We start from the raw sequence: 24,649 nt of genomic DNA, 5'->3' as shown, positions 1-24,649 counted from the left end.
CTCAGTGTCACATGGTTATTAAAGCAACAAAATTATTGAAGCATGTGTGGAAGTGTGGTTCCTTCCTCGGCCTCTAGGGGGCTGACTCCAAAAGTGAGACAATCCCCACAGACCTCCATTTTTTTTAGATAACATCGCCACATCAACTTCATGCACGTGTTGCACCTGTATTTGGATTAACCAGGAGTTTAGGCAGACTCGGTCAACATGGCGACAGGCGGATGCTCCCACACAGAGACCCGAAACTGCTCCTGAAGGTGATGTCGCAGACGGTTCATCCATATTATTTATTGATTTTTCAGAGATCGTGAGATGTGGAAAAAATATTTGGAGGGCCGGTTAAAGAAAATTCATCGTGTGCACGAGAAAATCAGTTGTCATTGTCCTGTACTTGAAGAAAGAATCTGTCAGCCGCTCTTCATATTTGCCACATTTTAGCACTGAATGTGTCTGAATCTGAAGTCTTTTTCCGTCATGGCTGCAGAGGCAGCAGAAATGGAGGCGGAAAACCACTTAGGGGGGAAAAGTTTATGGCACAATGGCACCCACTGTGCCGCTGGAGCTCCCACTTCCCGAGAGAATTTCATGCCTTTCGTCTCCATTGTATTGATTTTCATGCCTGAAATTCTCTTATTCTCAAGGACAATATAATGGATGCAATTTGATGTAAATGGCTCGTTTTCAGGATGGGGTCATGGGCAGGTTACAGTGAGGCTGCACGCTCAGGGAGACTGGGGAGCTGTCTCTCTCTCTCTCTCTCTCTCTCTCTCTTTCTCTCGCTCTCTCGCTCTCCACGCCGACCCTCACCTGCTTCCAGCTCTATTATCACAGTGCCAGATGGCGGAGCACGAGGTTTCCACAAAGTGACATGGCTCACCTTGTTCCTTTATGGTGCTGGGGTCACCTTACCATCAGCTCCCGTTTCAGTTGACAGCAGGAAAATGGATGGAGCAAGGGATTCTGGGATGGGTAGTTGTTTTTTCCTAGATGTTAATATCTTTTCCTGAAGGTCTAGGCTGACTAGCAGTGGAGGCAAAGGTCACACCCAAATCGCTGTCTACTGAGTGATGTAGAAAGTAGAGCACTAGAGACCAGTACTACTAGGTGCCCCCTTGTGACACAGAACTCATTAATATGACAGATTACCACGGAAACACTGGGAGGTCGTTAGGCTCAGTGGTTTTAGGATGAGGTCAGAGCAAGAAACAAGCTGAGAGCAGCACTGAATGACAGATATAAACACAAAAACACACACCTGTTCAGTCCTGCAAATCTTGATTGGGATGTCCCGGCTGGGTGGACCGTCAGTGAAGACAACAAAACCAAAATTTCACAAAGAGATGTAAAGACAGGCAGCAGCCAGACAGACTATCACAATCTTGATGTCTGCTAGATACCGGTTTGCCTATCTTTAGCCGTCACAAGAAGTAAACAGCCACTGCTCAGAAAAAGCTGGAGCCGTGTTACAAGATAGAAACTGTCCAGAATTGGTTGTAAACATGCTACAGAGACAGCGTGTACATTAGCATTTAGCTAAGTGCTGTAGATAGCATGCTAATGTGCTAATTGTAAACATGCTACCTGTTCTTATGAGCCTCTTAACATATTGGTGTTAGCATTTAGCTTACTGCCATGCTCATCAAGTCACATGCTACCTGTTCTTAGCCTTTACCTCACCTCGTAAGCCTTCCCTTAGGAGGTGAGCTAAATGCTAACGTGTGCCGGCATAAGCATTTAGCTCACCTCCATAGACTGCATGTTAGTTTGCTAACCAACATGGCAGACACTGTAAACTTGCTACTTGCTTTTATGAGCCTTTTATCATGCTAATGTTCTCACAAAGATGGCGGATAGCATTTAGCATTTAGCTCACCATCCCAGATCAAATGCTAATGTGCTAACTAACACGGCCGACACTGTAAATGCTACTTGTATTAATGAGCCTTTTAGCATGCTAATGTTCTCACAAAGATGGCGGACATTGTAAACATGCTACCTGTTCTTATGAGCCTTTTAACGTATTGGTGTTAGCATTTAGTTTACTGCCATGCTTATCAAGTCAAGCAGGTATTGTAAACATGCTACCTGTTCTTAGCCTTTACCTCACCTCGTAAGCCTTCATTTAGGAGGTGAGCTAAATGCTAATGTTTGCCGACATTAGCATTTAGCTCACATGTTAGTTTGCTAACCAACACGGCAGACATTGTAAAACTTGCTACTAAAACTGCTGTTTTGTGAGCCTTTTAGCATGCTGATATTGATAATAGCATTTAGCGCACCACTATAGATCAAATGCTAATGTGCTAACCAACACTGTAAACACTACTTGTATTAATGAGCCTTTTAGCATGGTGATGTTAGCATTTAGCTCACCTACCTGTTCTTATGAGCCTTTAATCATACTGACATTAGCGTTTAGCTTAGTTGTAATAAAAGAACAGTGCTTTTTTTTAAAACAATGTGCTTGTATGTTCTGTTTTTTTTTTTCATGCATAGCTGACATTTTCTTCCAGATTCACTGGATTTTTCAGCATCCAGAGCTCATCTCACAACATTGTTGGGCAGACAAAAAGACCGGCTGACATTGGTATCACTCAGACTGAAGGAATGCACAAACTGAAAGCAAAATGTTCCGACGCTGTGAAACGTTTTTCACGCTCCACATTGAAAAGATGTTTTTAAACGGCTTGAATGGGAGAAATTCTCAAACACAAAATATAAGAATGTTCCTGAAGCTATAGAGCAGGCTTGGTATGTTTCTGCTGTGAGGGCAGAAGAACATTCTGATATAAGGTGGTGGTATATTCATGCCTCTCCCTGCTTTGCTGAACTTTATAATAATATCTGCAGGTTGGCTCCATATTACACATGTATGTGAGGCGCTAAAAAATGCATCAGTCTGACTTTGATCCTGAAAAGTTTGGATCAATTTAACGTAATTAATAATTTATCAAGGTGCTTCTTTTATGCTTTGAGCTTCTGCTGAAGTTCTGAAGTGCCAGTTTTTTTTATGTATACCAACGAGAGCAGATCGAGAAAAGAGACCTGAGACCAGCATTAGTTTCTCCCCCCCTCCCTCCCCCATGGGGAGCCCTTAGCCCCTCAACCCCTCAGGCTGGGAACCACGGCCTCAGGGCATCACATTTACGTGCCTTTTAATGTATATACTGTATTTATTTACAGTGTTAACACCTGGCGGAGTTACACTAGTTTGGTGTTTTTCAAGGTATTGTTAGTGAAAAAGCCGTTCTGACACCAAACATGCCTCAGGTCCTGCTGCTCATTGTGTTTTTGATCTCTGCAATGGTCACATTTTAATGCCTCTCATTCACCGAAGACCTGCCTGGGACATTATTATTACTCGGAAGAAAACCTTATTCAATGATTTCACTACATATTCATACATAGAAATAAAAGTTTTCTTCTGTTAGAGAGAAAACATGACTTTGACTTTGTTAAAATGAGCCCAGAACGTGAGGATACACAGCTGACATTGAGATTCCAGGAGAAAAAAAAATATGGGTCACGCCATGTCTGAGGACGCCACACCGGAGCTTTGCCCTTTTCTCTCCTTCATTACTGTGGAACCCCCTCTGGAGAATCCTGTTTTTTCAACACCACACACAAGATGGGAACAGGTTTTTCATTATGCAGAAACATTGGCTTTTTTTTGCTATTTCCCGACAAGATATGAGATGTCCAAGTATAACTGGTGTCCTCAATCTTTTTTTAATTAAAGTTGTCTTATTTTTATCTTTCTTATCTTAGCAACAAAATGACCAGTTCCCAGTGTGTGTGTGTGTGTGTGTTCGCTCAGAATAAGCCTCTGTAATTGCATATGCATGACCTCTTGTCTGAAAGCAGTCACTGTGTCAATAAATTATAGTAAAGGCCAGGACTGCTATCTAGAATATTAATCACACTTCTTCCCTGTGTAACGCTCTTTTACCAGAGTGAGCGCCCTCTCTTGAATTAGCTCTGCGGGCTACTTGATAAACCTTAAAGAGGTTCTTAAAGCAACAGTTCAGCACATAGGCCGGTAGATTAGCTTAGCATAAAGACAACAGAAATATAGCGCTAAGCTAAGCTTCCGCTCAGCTCAAACTAAGTTGAATGTAGTTCCAGCGATGACTTCTTTTTCTTCTTCTCTTGTTATACTGAGGCCAGGCTTTACACCGACTCACCGTCCCACTCAGTGGTACACAGTGGTATTACAAGAGAGTACGGTCTGCGTCTTGATGGTTAGCATGTTAAGTGTGCATCAGTGCATCAACTTCTTATTGATTGTGCTAATCATTTTTATTTTTTTTTTTACACATATTTATATAAACTCAAAGTCAAACCTGGTGAGATCATTCATAATAACATGAGCAGATACCAGCTTCATTAATGCAAAGGACAGAAAAGGTCCATTTTGGGGGCAGATCCATTAAATTAATTGGCTGACAAATCACATTACCTCAATGTATTAATGCAAAGAAATCATTTAAAAAGCCATAGTGCAATAAGCTATGAAGCACCTGTGCTCACTGATCTGCAGCCTTCCATTGTGTCCTTATTATAAAGTGAGATATGGAACATTTCTGACCGTTTCTATTGGCTGTATATAGGAACCTGTTTGTAGAGATGCAGAGCTGCGTGTCAGGGTGTTATTTGTGTGACACACGTCAGGAGTTCTGTGTGATTGCAGTTTACCTTGTGAAATTATTTTTTTTTAATGTCACATAAACATCAGAATGCACCGGTTTGGTTTCATCTTTGAATCAATGTGAGGTGCTGCCTCATACATGGTGATGACAGAATGCTTATTAACCGCCATCCTGCACCTTTATGTGCTGTGAAACGCAGACAGCCTCTTCCAGCCAGACTGAAATGGAAAACGGTTAGATAAAATTGGCTACTTCCTGGAGTCTGGAGAATATAGTCACACACACACACACACACACACACACACAAAAGGCAAGGAGATGTACAGAGGGGAGGGGACAGTGTGCGCGTGCGCGTGCGTGCAGCTACTTCCACATATCCCTCTGACAGTCGTCGTCGCCCCCCCCCCCCCCCAACTGATTGCTTCCAGACTCCCTTTAAAAAGCGGCGCAGTCCCTTGCACCGGTTGGGCTGTTGCGTCGGCGCCAGTGGGGGATCCTGGGACAATGCGGGGATGAACTATTGACTAACCCCCTCCTCTTCCACATGCACGCACACACACACACACACACACACACACACACACACACACACCCAAGCCCGCACATTATCATTATCAGCCAGCCACCCCCCTGCCCTGCAGCGACTGTGTCACATTAACATACTGCTGCCTGCACCTCCTCCTCCTCCTCTGGACTACTGTCTGTCGAGGGAACTATTGGAGGACACACACACACACACACACACACACACACACACACACACACACACACACACACACACACACACGCACGCACGGACTATCAGGGCAGAAAAAAGTTTATTTACCCTGCATTCATGCTCATACATTAACAACTCGGCTGGGAGACTCTGAGCTGCAGCTTCTGTGGTTTGTGTGGATGATTTCAGAAGAATTTGCTCTTTTCTTTGTAAATCAGTGATTTGAACTTTACCACAGGACCTAATACAATAAATTGATCAAATCAAACCGCTGCGCCTGTCATAATAAATATGGATTCATCTTATAAAAGGCAACAATAAAGTGGGCAGCTCCTGTTACAGATCTGCTGTCAGGCGAGAAAGGAAAATTGATCCTCGGTTGATGTGTGATGTTCTTACTGGATAAATAAAGATGGGTGTTGATAATTAAGACATTCACACACGCGCGCGCGTGTGTCTAGTGAGTGTGTGTGCGTCTGTGTGTGTGTCACCTGAAAAGCCAAACGGCCAGTGGGCGGCAGTAGCGCGCTCCCCATCTGCGTTCCGGACATGTCACCTCGGCCTCACACGCCCTGAGTTTAGTCTTGCAGGCACATTTTAAACCCCCCCCCCCCCCCCAACAGTCCTGAACCTAAAGAATCTGGACTTTAGTGACCATATAACCAAACACATTAGGCAAAATGAAGCTGAATGATGAGAAAATGAAGAGAAGTTAACCATTAAAGTGATTTCCAGTTGACTCCCAGCAGCACACACATCTTCACCGTGTAGATTTAAACACCTCAGACAAGATATCATGTGTAAATGTGTAATCTTTAATATTCATATGTAACATTCACACACATTTCAAGAGAAAATACTTAAATTAGAAAGTTTGTTTTTCATTTATCTTCTTAGAAATTCTCATATTTTCCTCTTTTTTTTGGGGTTAAAACTTTCAAACATTTGGGTTTTTGTGTGTGTGTGTGTGTGCGTGCGCGCCGTGGGCTCTACTTATCTGTTGTTTGCGCAACACAATCACATTTCTTTTAAGCGACAGGGTGTCTAGACACACACGTGACCGGGCGCGTCAATGCGCACTGGAGACTGGAGACGGAGCAAGGGCACCCAAACCATCCGCCTCATTCGCAGACAGAGAGCCTTCTAAAAAAACCTCCTCTCCGGATCGGTCGCCGGCCTCAGCTCGCTTTTTCCTCCAAGCCACGGAAACTTTGTGACAGATACGAGCTTGGATTATTTTATTTTGAAGGAGAATCGGCGACTAAAATATAAACTGCAAGGGCTCGGCGCGTGGAAGCGAGGGTCTCTCTCTCTCTCTCTCTCTCTCGGTTTCTCTGGTGGGTTTTTTTTTTTTTTTTTTTTTACAAACGCAACTCGGCTGAGAGCTTCAGTCCTGGATTTGCTCCCTGGCTCTTCTCTTCGGACGAGCTTCATCCCAGCCAGCAGACCACATCCTCTGGCATATTTAGACGATAACGGATAATTTAAAAAAAAAAAAAAAAAGCCTCCGCAGCCCGGTGAGGAGCTCCACACACTGTGCGCGGTCGGATGAAGGATTTTGTGGATTAATGCTGTTGAAGACACGGCGGCGAGCTTCGCTTTTCGTGGGATCATTTTAGGCTTAATTAGGCCCCAGTTTGTGCCATTTCCACCGCGCAGATAGTTCGGGTTTTGTGACAGTGTTTCTTTGCTGGAGATCAGCGCGGACAGTGTTTTAAAGGGGGTCAGTCCACATCCAGTGGAACACGTCCAGGCTGCATGCAGGCAGCTGCTCTGTAGCAGTGCTTGCTGGATTCCCAGTGTTAAAACGCCTGGATGTGATGGTTGTTTACCCGCGGAGGTGAAGCTGACTGTCCCGTGAACCCTTTTTGTTTTTGGTGATCTAGTCTGCAAGGAGAAGGCGACAGAGACCAGAGACTGGCGTATGCTACAGATTTCCTCTGCTTATCCAGCTCCCAGTTTTTCCACCGTATTTTCTCAGGCTGCTTGTCATTGCCTGGACTCGGATCCCGGAATCTTCATGATTTGCGGACACCATGCTCGTTTTTTAGCCGGGAAATCCTCTTTTCGTCCCGCATGTTTAGGACCAAACGATCGGGGCTCATCCGGCGACTCTGGAGGAGCCGTGCGCCCGTGGAGGGCGACGGGGAGGCGGATAGAGGGACGCATGGCTCCGGGGGCTGCTGCATGGGCAAAGCGACAAAGGTTGCCAAGTCCAACGCAGGGTCGGAGGCTGAATTGAAGGCGTTGACCCACTCGATACTGAAAAAGATCAAAGAAAAACAATTAGAGGTGCTTTTGCAGGCGGTGGAGTCTAAGGGGGGTGCCCGAAGCCCCTGCTTGCTCCTGCCCAGCAAAGTGGACGCCAAAGTGGGTCAACAGTCTTACTCTCTCCCCATGCTGCTCTACAAAGTCTTCAGGTGGCCGGACCTCAGGCATTCCTCGGAGCTGAAGAGGCTGTCTTGCTGTGAATCCTACGGGAAAATCAACCCAGAGCTCGTTTGCTGCAACCCGCACCACATGAGCAGGCTTTGTGAACTCGGTGAGCTGGATTATTATAATAATAATAATAATCTTAATCTGTACAACAAAAGTTCTGAAATTGCCTTTAATTCTCTGGTGGTCGGGCCTCGTTTTTCTTTTAATCAAATTTCAGACAGTACAGTGACATTATGTCAAAGACTTACCAGACTCCTAAAGGGCTAATTAGCCTAATTCAGATGACATCACCCCTCTTGGCACAGTTGTCTGGAGTTTCCATAAGGTCAAACTTGACCAAAGCGTGCCAAGTGGCCTCTTCATCCTGTCGGCACAGCGGCGACAGTCAAATTTGGCATCTTATAGCTTATTGACTTATCATTTTTTTTAAATGATTAAATGTTAGTATCAGCTTCACAACTTTGCACTACTTGTTTCTTGGCGGTTTATTCCTTTAATAAAGATATTAGCAGCTTCATCAGCCTGTCTGCTATTTCAACATTTCATAATTGGCATTTCCAAAGTACAGAGCGACTCAGCCAGGGCTTTACAGTCTTTCCACGGTGAAGTTTCCAGGGTCAGTGTGTGTGTGTGTATGTGTGTGTGCTTGCTTGCTTGCTTGGCGTCCTGGGCCAAAAGAGGCCCGTATCTCAGTTTGTCCTAGACGCTGATAGTGGCCCTTCTGGCGCCAGGCGGCCCCCTGTTTATCTGCCTGCCAATGAAAGGCAATAGCCGCCCGGCCGGCCTCTCAGCCTGCCTGCCTGCCTGCCTGCCTGCCTCTCTCTCCAGGCGGAACTGACAGACACAAATCTTTTTCTCCCCCCCCCCTTGAAGAATGACAGCTCTTATCATAAAGTTCAGATCTCCCTCTTGTGTTCTTTCTTCTCATGCACTGCTTCTGTTTTTCCTTCCATGCAGAGTCTCCTCCTCCTCCATATTCGCGCTATCCCATGGACTATCTTAAACCACCAGGTGAGCTTGATTCACATTCATATGTATTTTTTTTTTACATTTGTTTTCACATAGTAAACATGTGTGTGGGGAGGAAATGGCTCCATGTTATGTTGTGATTTATGATAGCAGTGGAGTGGCACGCCTGGCTGGCTGGCTGGCTGGCCAGTTCTGGCATGGCTGGCAGCCAGGGCAAGGCAGTACAAAGTTGAGATACCAGCTATAGACTGACTGACTGGCTGACTGGCACATCACCAGGGGCTCTCTCTCTCCCTGTGTGTGTGGTGGTGTGTGTGTGAGAGAGAGAGAGAGTTTGTTGTGTGTTCATCTATCTATTGTGAATCGCAGCACAGAGAGAAACAGACAGACAGCAGCGTCTCTGGAGCCAGCCGGCTTTTTATCAGCTGAAATAATCAACAGATTAAGGTTCAGTGTGTGTCTGTGTGTGTGTGTGTGTGTGTGTGTGAGAGAGAGAGAGGGGGTGGGGGTGTCATTGTCCCATTATGAGCATCCATGTTTTTTTTTTGGGGGTCCTTTTAATTGTCTTCTTCCTCCACCTGAGCCGGACTCCAAATGCTGATCCCCCCCTCCAATCCCAACTCCTCCCCTGCTGCCAGAAAAATGGCGTTAGTTTATGTCATCACCTATTAAGTCAGTTTTGAAGTGTGTTAAATTTCATGCTATAACCAGAATAGTGCGAGACTGTAGAGAGGAGGGAGGGAGGCTTTGAGAAGGAGTCTCCTCGTGTCACAGAGAAGGTGACAAAGATATAAATGACTCGAGTGTTGTTAATTTGCTCAATCCCTTTTTTTTTTTTTTTTTTGCTTCTGTGCTCATGTGCCCGTCTCGCTGTGTGTGTGCTGCAGACGGAAAAAAGAGTTGCAACAATGAGCAGCCAGCTAGCTCGTTCAATCTGTAGAAGGAGAAAGTGGCTTTCAGTGAGTGGAAACAATAGGAAGTCATTGCAGCTGCAGCTGCGGTTCTTCAAAGCCCCTCTCTCTCTCTCTCTCTTTCCTCCTTCCCCTCCTCTTCCTTCTGTCTTTTGTCATGTCTATTTACCAAGCTCCAGCAATATTGTTGTACTTGAAAAGCATTTGGAATATTGATCCAAAACGTTGGGGGGGGGGGGGGGAGCGACCCTGCTGTCATTCTGTGGAGGTCAGTTGGACAGTTTCCAGTGATGAAAGGAAACAAGAAGGTAAATAGGAAATGCAGGCTGGACGCAGACAAAGGGAAATGATTATACAACTCACATGTCACCACCCTGTTTCCACTGTCAGAAGCAAAGTTGTTACTGGTGTGGGAATTACAGTGAGAGGAGAACAAGTGGAGAAGAAAGTTGACTTTCTACACCAAGTTTTTTTGGCGTTTGTGGTCCATCAAAGGAGACTCTGTCTGTGTATTAGCAAAGAAGTATGAAAGACATATTAATCGGACAATGGAGCATGCTGGAGGCCACACACACAGAGGACAGATGAGCTTATCATGCAGAAAGATGGGCGTCCCTCCCCTCCTTACTCACTGCCTCAGGGAGCTGTCAGTCAGCAGGTCCGTCCCATCACTGCAGGCTCTGCCAATTTATTCTACCCCATTCTCTGTATTTGCTTTATATTAAGCTGCATAGTTAACTTTTAGAAGGCTTCAAATATTCTGCATGCTGCGGAAGGGCAATGATGGTTTTATGAGTCCAGGGAGCAGGAAGTGGGGGTTATATGTGTCGGGCCTGCCTGTCCACTCCGGCAGCAGCGGTCAATATGAAAGCAGCGCAGACATAAAACGCTACCTTGTTTCAGCTCTGGGGAATATAAATCACACACTGTTTGGCTCCTTCTCTCTGATGCCCCCTCAGCTCGTGTGGTCAGCTGTGAACTGTTGCCCGTGGAGACCAGGGCAAGGCTGCTGGCAGCCAATGAAAGCGAGACAGGCTGGGTTATGCCCGTGCATCTCGTTACTGAGACCGCAGCAGCAGCAGCAGCACGGGACGCAGTCCGGACGGGGGGTACAGGGCGTACTGTTTCAAAAAAAACCACCTGAACAGGAGACCAGTGAGTCCTGGAAGCAGAAACACCATCATATGTGGATTAAATCATCTTCTCCTCTTCCATTAAACCTCAAACTGTGACAGATAAGTTGTCACTTGAGCTTCAAGTTGAGGTGAAAATCTTCCATAATACAGTCAAGAGTGGACTCAATGGATAGTAGGTGTAAGAGCAGCATTGACGTGCAGCAAAAGGAATGTATCATTAGTGAATACCAAGCTACCAGCAGCAGCAGCTCTGCAGCAGAGCTAGCCTACTCCCAGCGGTGTGCAGCACACACAGCGGTTTTGTTAATGTTCCATTCAGGTGTCATGTTGAAACTAGTCTACATCACAAGTCTTGTTGTGGGAGTTTAAGCATTCAAATGCAAAACATAAAATGAGGCAGAGAGAATGGCTTGTTACTCTGTCTCTGCCTGCTAGTGGGCCATAAATAAGATTTATAGGAAACAGCCTCTGATGCCTGAAGCCAAAATATTAAACTCCAACAAACAGTTTATATTGAAGTTTGGAGGGAAAACAATTATCCGACGATTAAGAGCAGTCTCCTAATATTTGTTCTGTACGTTGGTTATTGAGCAGGGATCAGAGCGTCTGACCCAAACGCTCGCCTCAGTCATTAGCAGAAAGAATACAGGCCCTTTCCAGATCAGCAGCTCGTCTATGCAGCGAAGCAGGGCTAACGTTCCTCCTGAAGCAGTGGATTATGGGGGATTATCAGGGTGTAAGAAACTCTCTGCTGTAAGTCTTCTGTGTGTGAGTGTGAGCTTCGTCGTCAGCGTCTTCATTAGGCATTGATTTCACCCGAGTGATTGACGGCCTCACAGCTGCTGCTGCTTCGCCGTCTCCGCTCACACACACACACACACACACACACACACACACACACACACACCATGCTAATTCAAAGTCTCTCTCTCTCTCTGTTAGATTCTCCAGACTCTGGACCTTCACCCAGTGAGACTGGAGGAACGACATACTCGGCCCCTGTGGGGCTTTCAGGTAAAAATCCCTGCTAATAATTTTCTTTTTATATCATCCACCTTCTACTCTTTCTCCATGTTTTTCCTTCTCCTCCTGCATTCCTCCCAACACACACACACACACACACACACACACACACACTCTCATCTCTCTTCCATACTTGTGATGATGAGGCAGTGATTGTGGGGGCCCCTGCTTCCTCTCTGTAATAAAAAAGCCAGTGAAGGAGGGTGGTGTATTTCTCCCACATCCACATAAATTCCTCCCTCCTGGCTCTTTGAACAACGCTCCTCTCTTCTCTCCCATTCCCTCTCATCCCTTTCCGTGCTGTGTTGTAATGGAAGACAAACACGCTGAACTGTTGTTTGGAGAAGAATCTGTTGTGTGCGTGTGGTATTGTGGTCAAAAAAAAAAAAGAAGGAGAAGAAGAAGAAGAAGGATGGCTTCATCTGACATTTGAGTGTTTGTTTGGGTGTGTTTGTGCATACAGGGGATGTCATTGTAGAATCTCCTCCTCTGGGCTCTGTGTGGATAAGAGCGAGACACAGGCGCCTTTCTTTCTTTCTAACTCTCATGCAGGACGTGTTTTGGGCTTCCTCAGCTTTTTCTCCCATAATCCCCTTTGGCAGCATTGCCTTCCTTACCCATTGCCCTGTCCGCAGGCTGCAAAGTAAGACGGTGTTCATGAAAGAGAGGGAGAGGGAGAGAGAGATTGCTTTCCTTTTGCCTCAGATGGTTCTCATTACTGGGCCTTTAAAGCCTGTTTTATGTCAGTTGGTGTTCGCTGCCCATTTCTCCCCCTCCTTTGTTTGGTGGGAGGCGGGGTGGAGGGTTTTTTGCCTGGGTGTGTATGTGTGTGTCCATAGATGGGGGGAAGAGATTGGAGCAATGCTTACAACAACCAGCTCAGCCTCCTCCTCTCCTCCTCCGCCTCCTCATTCAGAGCATCAGATGGACAGTAAAGTCCTCCCTGTGTGCATTAACTAAAGACACATTTTAGACCCAGTTCAAACTGTGAAACCTTAGAAGTGGAGTCTTAACAGGCGCCCCAATCCCTCCCTTAGTTCCCCCCCCCCTCCTTCTGTAAAAGGCGTACATGCTACCCCTCCTCCCTCTCTTCCACCTCCTCCCCTGTTTTCCTTCCTGGCGGTGGATGACATTGGCCGTGGCAGCCAAGCACCACCGTGAATGGGCCTCCTCAGAGGTAGAAAGTCCGGGGCAGGATGGCCGAAGAGCTCTGCCCTCATGATTTCTCTGGCAAGCCAAGAAAAAAAAAAAAAAAGGCTAATCCATTCCTCCTCATGCTCCCTCGCTCCCTCCCTTCTTCATTCCCTGCTTTTCCTCTTCGCTCCCTCCCTCTGGGGCCCTGACAAAAGAAACATGGCTCTCCCAGAGGCCCGCTGCTGACCTTCTAATTCACTCACTCTGCCCTTTTTATGTTCTTCTCCAGACATATTTACAGAGAGGAAGAAGGAAGGGAGAGGAGGGTGGATGTGAGGGAAGGAGAGTGGCAAAGACTTGACAAGAGTTGTACTGCTGCTCTGTTTTCCGTTGTAGTCGAATAATGTGTTCTTGTCATCTTGGAGGAAAAGACAGGTTGGCAAAGCAGCTGTAGCCGTGCTGTGGAGCTAAACAAGAACAGGGTGTGTGTTCTAATGTAAGAGAACAGTTCAGACAGCAACAAGGAGACAAGGTCTTCTGCTTTTTTATTTATCTTGGAAAAGGCCTTGACCGTCCAGGCTGGAAGGAGTTAAGTGAGCTGCGACAGCGACAAGCGCAAACGCAAACTAGGCTGCCTGCCAGGCTACCAGCTCCAAAGCTCCTCTCGCTGGCTCACGTCATCAGCTTGGAACAGAGCAGAGAGGAGGGAAGAGGAGAGGAGAGGAGGAGCGGTGGGGGTTGATTGCTTTGGAGGTCTGGAGCTCTGGGTGTTTTGGGTGCTGATCTTGTTCTGATCTAGAGGGGAAAGGGGGTTTTGGGTCGCCAAGGAATTGAAGAGAGAGAAACCAGATTTTGAAACGGAGATCAGATCGGGGTTAAGAGGGCGCTGGACTGCTGGGTACAAATCTGGAGCGGAGCCTGTGGTGGTGGAGTTTATGAGCCGCTCAGGAGGCAGTCAAGTTGTTGAGAGTGTTTTAATCCCTATGTTGTGAGACTGATGTGTGTGTAAATGTTTTCATGCTAATGCTAATAAAAGGATTCAAAGTTGAACACAACCAGCCATCTAGGAACTAGACCTGAGTAGAATTGAGCATATTTTCAATGGAGTTTGGTTCTTCTTATTGATTGATTGTTTGCAGATCAATACCTAGTGTGTACATTTAAAGGCATGGTATAGACTCCTCTTTGTACCAGCCTCTTGAATGTGTAGTATTGGTGTGTGTGTGTGTGTGTGTGTCAGTGGCATGCCTGTTGGTGCCATTGGGGACTGACCCAGAGTGCCTGTGTGTAAGAGGATCCAGTCAGGGCCGTGGTGACATGTACACACACACACACACACACACACACACACTACACATGCTTGTGCGCGCAGACACACACACACATTTTGACACATACACACAGGCAGGCAGATAGAATGACCTGGTGCGAGCCCTGGCGCACGGCCGACTGTCACACAGGCGCTTCCTCCCAGCGCAGGTTAAATTTAGGCTGAGTTGTATTCTTATACCACCAGCCAGTCACCTCACTCGACAGACAGTCGGCCAGGCCTTCAGTCAGTCAATTAGTCATCCGGTGAATCGGCTGGAGGTATAACCTTCATCAGGGGGCTCTGACAGAGATTAAATTTAGTCCTGGCACCTCAGCTCATTAAATCAAACTCGTTTCGCTGTCATGCAGAAGGCCCCAAAAGAAACAGCCCATTTTTGGTGCAAACCTACGTAGAGAGGAGGCCTGTGTGTGTGTGTGTCTCTGTGTGTGTTTTGCTCCTTGTTTGTCATAAGGCATTTTCAGGAAGTGAGCATTTTAAATCACCACTGTAAGACCTAAGACACTAACTCCCAGCAATTAAATGCTGGACTCAGAAACAGAGCACCCTCAGTCTCCCTCCTCTCCCTCGGCATTCCTGCCTTGTTTGGGTTAGCGGGGAGAGGAAAGGGCCGCGCAGGATATGACCTCATGTCTTTGAGGAAAAGGCGAGCGGACAGGGGAGGCAGTCGAGGCCTCATCTCGACGGAAAACAAACACTGGAGCTCACTAAGCAGAAAGAAAAAAGACATTTTGTTTTGCTTGTACAAAGAGAGAAATGATTGTTTCGCCTGTTAGCGAAGGGAGAAAAAAAAAATCAACACTTTGCTTTCGATTTTGTTGTTGTTGCTTTTTTTGCTTGAAGAGTTAAGAGGAAGGAATGAAGAGGGAGAGAAGATGGCGGCTTTGGGTGGAGGGAGAGAGATGGCCGGCAGCTCTGCTCTGTTCTCTGTAATTTGGAGGCTGTGTGAGTGGAGCAGTGCAGAGAGCCGGGCCGCTCCGTGCCGGGCCAGGATCTCTCATTACTCCCCACTTCCTCTCCTTGCGCGGCAGCCAAGCCGCCTCTTGGCAAGGGACTTAATTTTGGTTTTGGCCGTCCTCTGTTCCCCACCCTGTGTCATTATGCTGCACAAATCGAAAAAACAGCACAGCAGAGACAGCAGAGAGGAAAATGTGCCTATAGCTTGGTGTGGACTTACCTTAGCATAGCCCCTGCTGATTGAAAGGAGGGCGATGCAGATTTGGCCCTGAGCCAGAGCTGGAGGGAAGCCCAGAACAAGATGAACATTGTTTTGGTTTGCAGTCACTCTGTGGAAGTGGATTTTGACATTACCTCAGTGTATGAAGATATGAAGAGAGAGGGAGAGAGAGAGAGAGAGGGGGGGAATGTGTGAAGGGGAAGGGAGGGATAGAAGCCTCAGGATAAAAACGGAAATGGAAATAAGTGGAGACACATGCCTGTAAACCTGTGTGTGTCAGATTTCTAGTGTGACACACACAGTGCTGTTGTCTCCACCCACACGCCTGCTCATTCATGTTTGTCTTTTGTACACTCAGACTGGAGCTCATGTGTCTACCTTATATATATATATATATACATAAATAATCTCAGCGGCTACATCTCTATATCTACACCACACACACACACACACACACACACACAGATGTGCATAATCATTAATAATAATGCAACTAAAGAAGCGCAGACCGCATACAACTGGCTCTGCTGGTTGTCTGCCTCTCTGTTTGTGGTGTCTGTATGTTTTAGTTCCCACGGTGTTTTAGCACCACCACAGTGTGTGTGTGATTGTTCAGCTTGTCGGGTCTGTCTGTCTGTACTGCCCCGTGTGTGTGTGTAAATGACTCTTGAGATACACGTCTTGTGGGTAATCTTCTGACTTGTGCGTTTGCAAAAGTGGGCTGATGACATCATCACAGCCTGCCTGCCTGCCTGCCTGCCTGCCACTTGGTATCTAACTAACCGGTGTTTATTTGTCCTGTCACCCTGGGAAATCTGGGCTGCAGGGAGTGGTTGTGTGTCTGTATGTGTGTGTGTGAGGGTCAGCATGATGAAGTGTTGGAATAATAACTCAGCATGAGTGGGATGGAGGTGTTACAGGGGAACAGAATGTCCTTTAGTTAGCAAAAAAAAGCTGTAATTTTTGCAATAATGTGCATCCACATAGAAGATGCTCCCTAATTAAACACAGCAGAGATGTCCACTGTCACTGTACAGTGAAGCATTAGCTGGGAAAAAAACCAACATGCAGCTTTTCTTCTCCTTATCTTTTCCCAGTCGTGGCTGGATGGTTCATGTTAGAGATGGCGTGTCTGCAACTCATTCTCTCTATCTTGTGTGTCTGAAAGGAGTCAGATCTGTAGATAGTGAAACTGTGCCACTCCCCTATGTGGTTTTCCTGCCATCAGGGCTTATTTAGGTTTCCTGAACTGAGGGAAGGGCTTCAGCCGTTACGTAACCTGCCACCCTTAAAGCGACACTTCCTCTCTGAACCCACTACCATCCGTCTGTCTGTGCATCTGCCTGCAGAAAAGAAAAACTTACCTCATTGTTTTTGCACTACATAGTACACTTTTAAAATCATCATACTGCCCTGATAGACATGCACCCATTTGTGCACAGTGCACCTGCATGCATGAAAATGTTGTGCAAAGCCCTTTTGTAGGTCTGGAGGGCACGGCACAAAGCCTGATAAATGGCTCACATCATTGGAGTCAGCACTGGTTGGAGCTAAAGACGACATGTTTGGAGAAAAAACAATATGTCTAAGGGGAGCAGGGTTAGAAAGAAAAAAGATTACTGCCAGAGACTAACAGCTTAAGGCTACATTAGCTGTGGCTATGAGGGCTTTTCCATTTGCAGACTAGGAGGAACCTTCAAATCCAAGATGGCTACTGCATTTATAAACAGTAGTGAAGGTTGTAGCGTGGCTAAATACATGCACATATTGCTAACGTCTTAGTGTACAACTGCTGATGGAAGTCTTAGTGGTTACATTGCATTGTGGGTAGTGTAGGTGAAACATGTTTTACCAGACTCAGTGATGGTTTTTTTTTTGGTACTGCTTGCTTAACAGGTAACCTATTACGTTCAAGTGCAGACTGAGCCATTACTTTTCAGCGCTTCACAAAATAATCATAACCCTGTGCACCTTCTATGGCTTAAACCCACAAGGCCGTTGTGTTGTTTTGCTGTGAGATGTAGCAGAACAGCTGACCTTTCTCCCTCTGAAACTGTCACCATGTCATTGAATTCCTCGCCGCAAAGGAAAGTGAACTCAACAGACAAAAGCAATGCGCAAAAAACTCTTGAAAAAGAAAAAACCCCAATGGGACCAAATATTTTTTGTGAACAAAGAGAGAAGTGCTGGGCTTTCACTGCAGCAGAAGTACACACACACACACACACACACAGGGTTGAACATATATGGCATGGCAGACAGAACAAAAGGAATGCCTCCGGGGTGACCCTTGACCTTTGGAATAGACTTTCCCCGGCTCGAGAGAGGGTGTTGACTTAGAAAATAAGGCACCGTGAAGAGCCCTTCCTCCCCCCCTCGAGCTGTTTCCTTCGTGTCTTCCTCAGTCCTCCTTTCAGCCGCCGTGTGTGTGTGTGTCTGATGACGACAGGGTCAATACAAGTCTGAGCTGAATGGCACACACACACACACACATTATAGAGCTCTCAGGGATCGATCGACAGTTCTCAGGAGCCTCCTCACTATTTACCGATGTTGAAAGTGTTCAGAACTGAAGGCAGAAAATTGCACACATGACAGTATAAGCGTGTTACTCTGTGACTGCTGACTTCTAAGAATAGTTGCAACCTGGTGTGTGTGTGTGTGTGTGTGTGTGGAGTCAGACAGAGGTAATGATTAACCTTTCCAGACTGCCCTGAAGAGAAGCACCCCTCCTCCTCCTCCTCCTCCTCCTCTTCCTCCTCCCTTCAAACTGAGTCCAATTGTCTCAGCTAGCGTGGCGTCCACTCTTTGCGCTCAAGGGCCATTAAAAATCATGGGGGAGCTAACACCCTGTTCAAATCTGCTGCTTTGCAATGCACTGGGTGTTTATTTAATGGCAGATATATGATACAGTAGCCCCTCCCCTCCTAATTTACAGAACATAAGCTGATCATCCATTAAATGCTTAAAGAAAACACAGGAGCAATATGCTGTTTTTGCTCATTAGCTCACACAGCCTGCTTCTTATAAGTCACTGCATTGTAGTAGTGTTTGGATTGTAGTAGGGGTTACGTGTGGACCCCATGGGACAAACCAGAATGGGACAGACCAACAGACAACTGACAGCTAGGAGAACAGAAAGGGGTGACAGATGGCCTCAGGCTGCCAGCTAGCCAGCTTATCTCCGGCAAGGAGAAGCCCGAGACACGAGAGGCTGAGAGGCTGCAGCGCAGACGAGCAGGTGGGGAGGCAGACAGATACGCAGGCTAATGCTTCGATAGGCAGACATCCAGAAAGCAGGCAGACACCCAGACAGATGTACAGACAGCTCCGGGGGGCTGGAGCTGCTGCGTGGAAACACGGCGTTCCTTGCTGTGAGCCAGACACTCTGATGACACACACACACACACACACACCTATGAGGAGACAAACGAGCGTCAGACTGTAACACGAGCAGCAGACACCTCACACAAACACACGACGTGTTAAAAATTCAAATTCAGTTAAATGAGCCTTGCACTTGGAACAAGGTGTGTTGATATGGGGCCACTCAAATTAGCGTGTGTGTGTTTATAAAGGCGTGTGTGTGTGTGTGTGTGCTCAGCAGTGTGACTCATGTGGTGTGTAAGCTCTTCTGCTGTCAGGACAAGCTGTGAACATAGTCTTCACAAGGCGGCGCCCCACAGATGGAAGAGTCTGCTTGTCTCGCTTTCTGCTTGCTCACATACTGAACAGAGAAGTTTGTTTACCTGTATGGGTCATTTGAGCTGGACAGAACATTGCATCATGGGAAATGAAGGAGGTAGAGGCTAAAAGTGTTTTTCCACTGATTGGTAGTATATTTTACAACCAAGTGTTGCAAAAGGTTCAAGCATCACACTTTACCAGCTGACCTTTCCTTGTGTCCATGTTTTTTCCTCCCGTCAGTCCTTTGCTTCGTTTCTCTCCTCTCTGCGGTTCTCCCTTACCGCCAGTCTCTGAGAGGGGAGGAGAGGAGGAGAGGAGGGAGGGGAAACGGGGCAGTTAGTGTAGTCCTGAATAGCAGGGTGTTTTCAGGCTGCAATGACAGGCTCAGACAGGCAGCCGCTCTAATGACCTCTGACGCCAGGCCCTGTCTCTCTCTGCAATAACAAACACACACACACACACAGAGACACAGGGCCTCACAGGTGAGCTCCACCAGCAGGCCCTCTGTCAGCTGTTAAGAAAGTCCTTCTCCTTATCAGCCAAGCCTGTTCCTGTACATACATGAAAACCAGGTCCAGAGAGCAACGCTCTGTCAGGACTGGAGACATCAGCCTGAGACAGTTTCTGTCTCTTATCTCAAAGATAAATGCCTTTTCCCCTCCATTTAGTCCAAGGTAGATAGCTGGGTACTTAGTTTCCCCCAGCACCCCACGAGGATGGATTTACGATAAACTCCCCGAGGCTCAGCTCAGACCAAACTTCAAAGAACACAGCCTCTTCTCTTGTTTTATGGAAGGCATGCTTTCAGTTTTTCTGCCCTCTTCCCTCTCCTCCTCTCCGTCTCTGTCTCTCTTCTCCCAGCGTTGTCTTTTTTTCTTCCCTTTTTCTTCCTCCCCTCGTCTCCCCTCGAGTCTAATGAAGGCTAATGACAGGCCGGGGTAAGTCCACTTGGGCCGCAGAGATCCTGCAGCATTAACGATGCAGTTTGTCTCAGACGGGACCTTCCAAATTACCGGTTGTGCGTTCACAGCTACTGCCAGATGAAAGATGGGAAGGATGCAACTGAACTGAAATGCTTGTGTTCATTTTTTTTTTCCTCTCCCCAAAGCTGTTTTAACCTTTGCAGCTAGGAGATGAGGCTGTTAAGCAGTTGATAAAAATCTGCAGCAATGAGGCGGTGACCCTAAAAGCACAGGAGACGCTTAGAAAAAAAAAAAAATCAGGAGAGGAAGCAAAGTTGCAAAAGTAACAGTCAAAATATGTGAACAGCATTCCTTCTCTTCCCCACCCCGCCCCCTCTTTCTTTCCTCTGTTTCCCTCGCGCCTGACTGGCTCCCACTTTTCTAGCTGGGAGTAGCTGGGAGCCACATTTCTGTGGAATAGAGATATGAAGGGACGAGGAGGAGAGGTGGGAGTTAAGGGAGGGGAGGCGCTCTAAAGGGGGAGGCGGGGGGAGTTTTGGAAACTGGAGCATGGCCAAAGCTACACTTCTTTTACGCTTAGGGGAAACTTTAGACTGGAGAGGCCTGGCTTGTCAACGATTCAGACACCCGGGTTTGAGAGTTAACGGCCTCTCTCTCTCTCTCTCTCTCTCTCTCTCTCTCTCGTCAGCTCAACATGGTTTATGTGTTTACCAGAAAGTCATCACGGTTACCGAGGCTCCTCAAGAAGGCACAGATAGTTTATAATTTCCCTCCAGCAGGGTGAAGCGCTTTGCTTTAGAGACAGAGAGACGATCGCAACAGTCGGTTGACGTCATTACATTGTTGGCTACGCTGCTACAAAAATACAGCGAGCCAGACAGAAGATAAGCATTTAATGCCTACATAAATATTGTACTGCATGTGGACGCTTGTCTGCCAGTGTCTCTGAGTTGCTTTTCTTGTCTGACGTCCAGAAATTCCAACATGGTTTTCCTGTAAGGCAGAAATTGTGGATGACAGTTTAGTCTTGGCTCTTGACTAAAGCAAATTCCCCATTTCCCAAAACAGGGATAAGGAAGATGAAGTACGCAGCATCTGAGTAGATTTCTGATTGTTTGATAACACATCTGATCACAAGCTCCTCATGCACTCATCTTTCCCCCTTTTTTCTTCTCCTTTTCTTTACTTCTTCATCTAAATATCTGAGATGAATCAATGTTCCAATGTTTTTATTTGATCCTGAAGTCTGACCCTCTCTGTTTCCTCTTTCAGATTCCCTGGCATTGCAGGAGTCTGGCGAGCGGGCCCATTGGTGCGTGGTGGCATACTGGGAGGAGAAGACACGCGTCGGGCGCCTCTACTCAGTCCAGGAGCCTTCTCTGGACATCTTCTATGATCTACCTCAAGGGAACGGCTTCTGCCTGGGCCAGCTCTGCTCCGACAACAAGTCCCAACTGGTGCAGATGGTGCGGGCCAAGATCGGCTATGGCATCCAGCTGACGCGCGAGCCAGACGGGGTGTGGGTCTACAACCGCAGCTGCTACCCCATCTTCATTAAGTCGGCCACACTGGACAACCCGGACTCGCGTACGCTGCTGGTGCACAAGGTGTTCCCAGGATTCTCCATCAAAGCTTTTGACTATGAAAAGGCCGGAAGCCTGCAGAGGCCCAACGACCACGAGTTCACGCAGCAGCCTCGCACGGGCTTCACGGTGCAGATAAGCTTTGTGAAAGGCTGGGGACAGTGCTACACCAGACAGTTCATCAGTAGCTGCCCGTGCTGGTTGGAGGTCATCTTCAACACACGATAGCAGCGGCCTTCCTCACCTCTTCTGCCCCCCTCCGCCACAGACTTACAGACTTTTTTTTTTTTTTGTTCCGGACGTTCAAACACAGAAAAAAAAGGATTTAAAAGAAGAAGAAAGTATAAAACTCTGACGGACTTTGTTTAATAAATGACTAAGATTTAATTAAATAAGAAGCGAAAAAAATGTATTTTATGTTATATATAAATATATTATTAATTGTAAATATGAAGACGTTTTATATGCATCATTATTTATGTATTGTGCAATGTGTTGATGAGAAAAAGAAAAATAAGATGCACTTTGCTTAATATAAATGCAAAACAAAGAAATGCCAAAATAAAAAAAAAATACAAATAATATTTCTTGTCTAACCTGTTTCTGGGTTTGAGGTGTTCTTTTGATTTTTTTTTTTTTTTTGTCTTCGTCATGTCTAGCACCACGTCTAACTTTGATGTCATGATGCAGATCTTAAAAGCATTTCCCTCCGAGACAAAAATGAGTCAGACTGTGACAGAGCCATAACTCATTGTCGTCCCGCCCGCCCGCTCCTGCAGACTCATTACGCCTTCAGAAATGTTTTTCCTGAGTTATTTGGGGATGAATGTCCCTCTTCCTCTCTTGTCATTAACTGGCTGATGACATCACAGCCAGGAAGCAGTAATGACAAATTTCAGGAACCAATAAAGTCAACAGAGGGTCCGACTTCCTTGGAGGAGCCACTTTTGTTTTAAATGGCCGACACAAGAAAGAAATGCAACGTATCAAACTGCAGAAATTTGCTGCAGCCACACCTGAGGAAATGAAGGTTTTCTGGGAAAATGTAGTGGAAGATTTCAGCAGGTGGAGACGGTGGCCTATTTATGACCTATTGTATTTATAAAAGAAGAAGAAAGAACACAAAAGACAAAACAAAATCAGATTTCCTTCTAACAAACACATTCTCTCTCTCTGTGTGTGTGTGTGTGTGTGTGTGTCTGTCTGGGCTTTGTCCTGTTGCTAGTCAGATGGGTGTCTGTGAAGAGGATTACTACTGTAAGCCTGCTTTACCCACACACACACACACACACACACACACTGTCTCAAAGACCTACATTCAAAAGACCCACTTTCCACGCCATCCAGCCTCAATCCAGCCGTCCAGCCTGCACTCTGTTCAAGAACACATGGAATTTTATTGAGATATGAGCAGCACGACATATTTAGTGACGTCGGTGGAAGCAGGACTGAACTCTCTGACCATGTTGTTTATATTTATCAATAATGATCAAATCATTAATGACGTGCACAGGGTAATGCAGTTTTTTTGTATAGGATAATTTGACATGTTTTACAATTTAGAATAAAGATATTAAACTTAAATCCACACTCATAAACCCTTATATATAATTTTGGGTATTATGTAATCTAGAAATAAAACTTTATCGACAAAGATTATCAGTGATGTCACCACACATGCTGGGACCGTTTTCCTGCTTAAAACTCGTGGCTGTATGTATGTCCTCGTAACAATAATCCCACTCCCTGCTAATACAACTAAAGCGGCTCGGAGGTTTGTATATGTGTGTATGTGTGTGTGTGTGTGTGTGTGTGTGTGGTGGCCTTACAGTATATCCGTGACCCATGACTTCCCTCAGACAGGGTGACCCTGATTCAATAATTCCATTAAAACTGTTACAGATTTCCACTGCTTCTCTGCTGGCATGTACAATAAACATGAAAAGACTGAAAAAGAACATGGAACATTAAAGGGCCAGTACACCCTGTAAAGTGCTGATTGTTACCCAGCCAAAAACAGATTACTGTTCTCCAAATAACTTGAATTCATTCTTGGTCATCACATATAAGACATTATAATTCAATTCACCACTTTATACCCATTAAACCTTAAAAAAAATGGGTGTTTTCAAATTGACGAAAAGTGTGTGTGGCCCACACAGTGAGCCCAGGGTCTTATTTCTGCCTCAAAAGGACTTGGTTTCATTCTTCAATCCAGATTATAATCCAACCAGCCCATTTATACCTGTTAGCACACCTTTAAAGAGTCAATTTAAAGCCTCTTGATTTAACTGTTGTCTGTGATATGAACTATGCTCGTAATCCAACACTGGTCTTCAGTGACGTAATGCGCGTCCATGTGATTAGGGGGCGTGGCTTCAGGCTGAGCTCACATGGAGGCCAGCGTGTATTTAGTTTCAGCGTCAAGACCTCCTACCTCACCTTTGAAAAAAAATCCCTAAATAAATGAGATATCGGGCTCTAATTAACCCGGAAGCATCAAGTGTCAGAAATATTTCAGCTATAGCAACATTCATATGAATATGAAGCTAAGTGGCTAATAACATAGCAATTAGCTAGGCCTTCCGGTGAAGGTCATGTGGTCTGTTGCGATGTTTTAAACGTTAAACGACATTTCTGGATTAATTTAACCGTCAGCTACAGCTCTTCTGTGATGTTTATTCTGTCAGCCGCCGTGTTTTAGATGTTAACTATGTTAGCTAACACTGGTTCGTGGAGGAGCAATGTGGAGCGGGACATGGCTATCACCTGGATACCACCTGGATATCATTGACCTCAAGGGAACGGGATCCGTCTACTATTACGTAAGTCACATACTTATTTAAAGCTTTACTGGTGGTTAAAAGTGTTTAGTGTTCTTTGATGCTTGTTGTATTGATAAGCTGCTATCTGTGATCACGTTTGAGCTGCAATTGGTGTATTGGGTGTTCTCAGCGTGTAGTTTCTGGA

The 24,649-nt window shown here is 46.0% G+C and overlaps 1 protein-coding gene across 1 annotated transcript; it reads left to right on the top strand.

The window, feature by feature from the left end:
- Positions 1-6,440: 6,440 nt before the first annotated feature.
- On the top strand, positions 6,441-22,099 carry smad7 (SMAD family member 7). Its single transcript, XM_028417657.1, has 4 exons — positions 6,441-7,909; positions 8,764-8,817; positions 11,765-11,836; positions 21,369-22,099. The coding sequence occupies exons 1-4, from the start codon at positions 7,444-7,446 to the stop codon at positions 21,905-21,907; spliced, it is 1,131 nt and encodes a 376-aa protein (XP_028273458.1). The 5' UTR covers positions 6,441-7,443; the 3' UTR covers positions 21,908-22,099.
- Positions 22,100-24,649: the final 2,550 nt, after the last annotated feature.

The sequence above is a fragment of the Parambassis ranga genome, chromosome 12, assembly GCF_900634625.1.
Source record: "Parambassis ranga chromosome 12, fParRan2.1, whole genome shotgun sequence".
Classification (NCBI taxonomy): Eukaryota; Metazoa; Chordata; class Actinopteri; family Ambassidae; genus Parambassis; species Parambassis ranga.
This window is presented reverse-complemented; position numbering and strand designations above follow the sequence as displayed.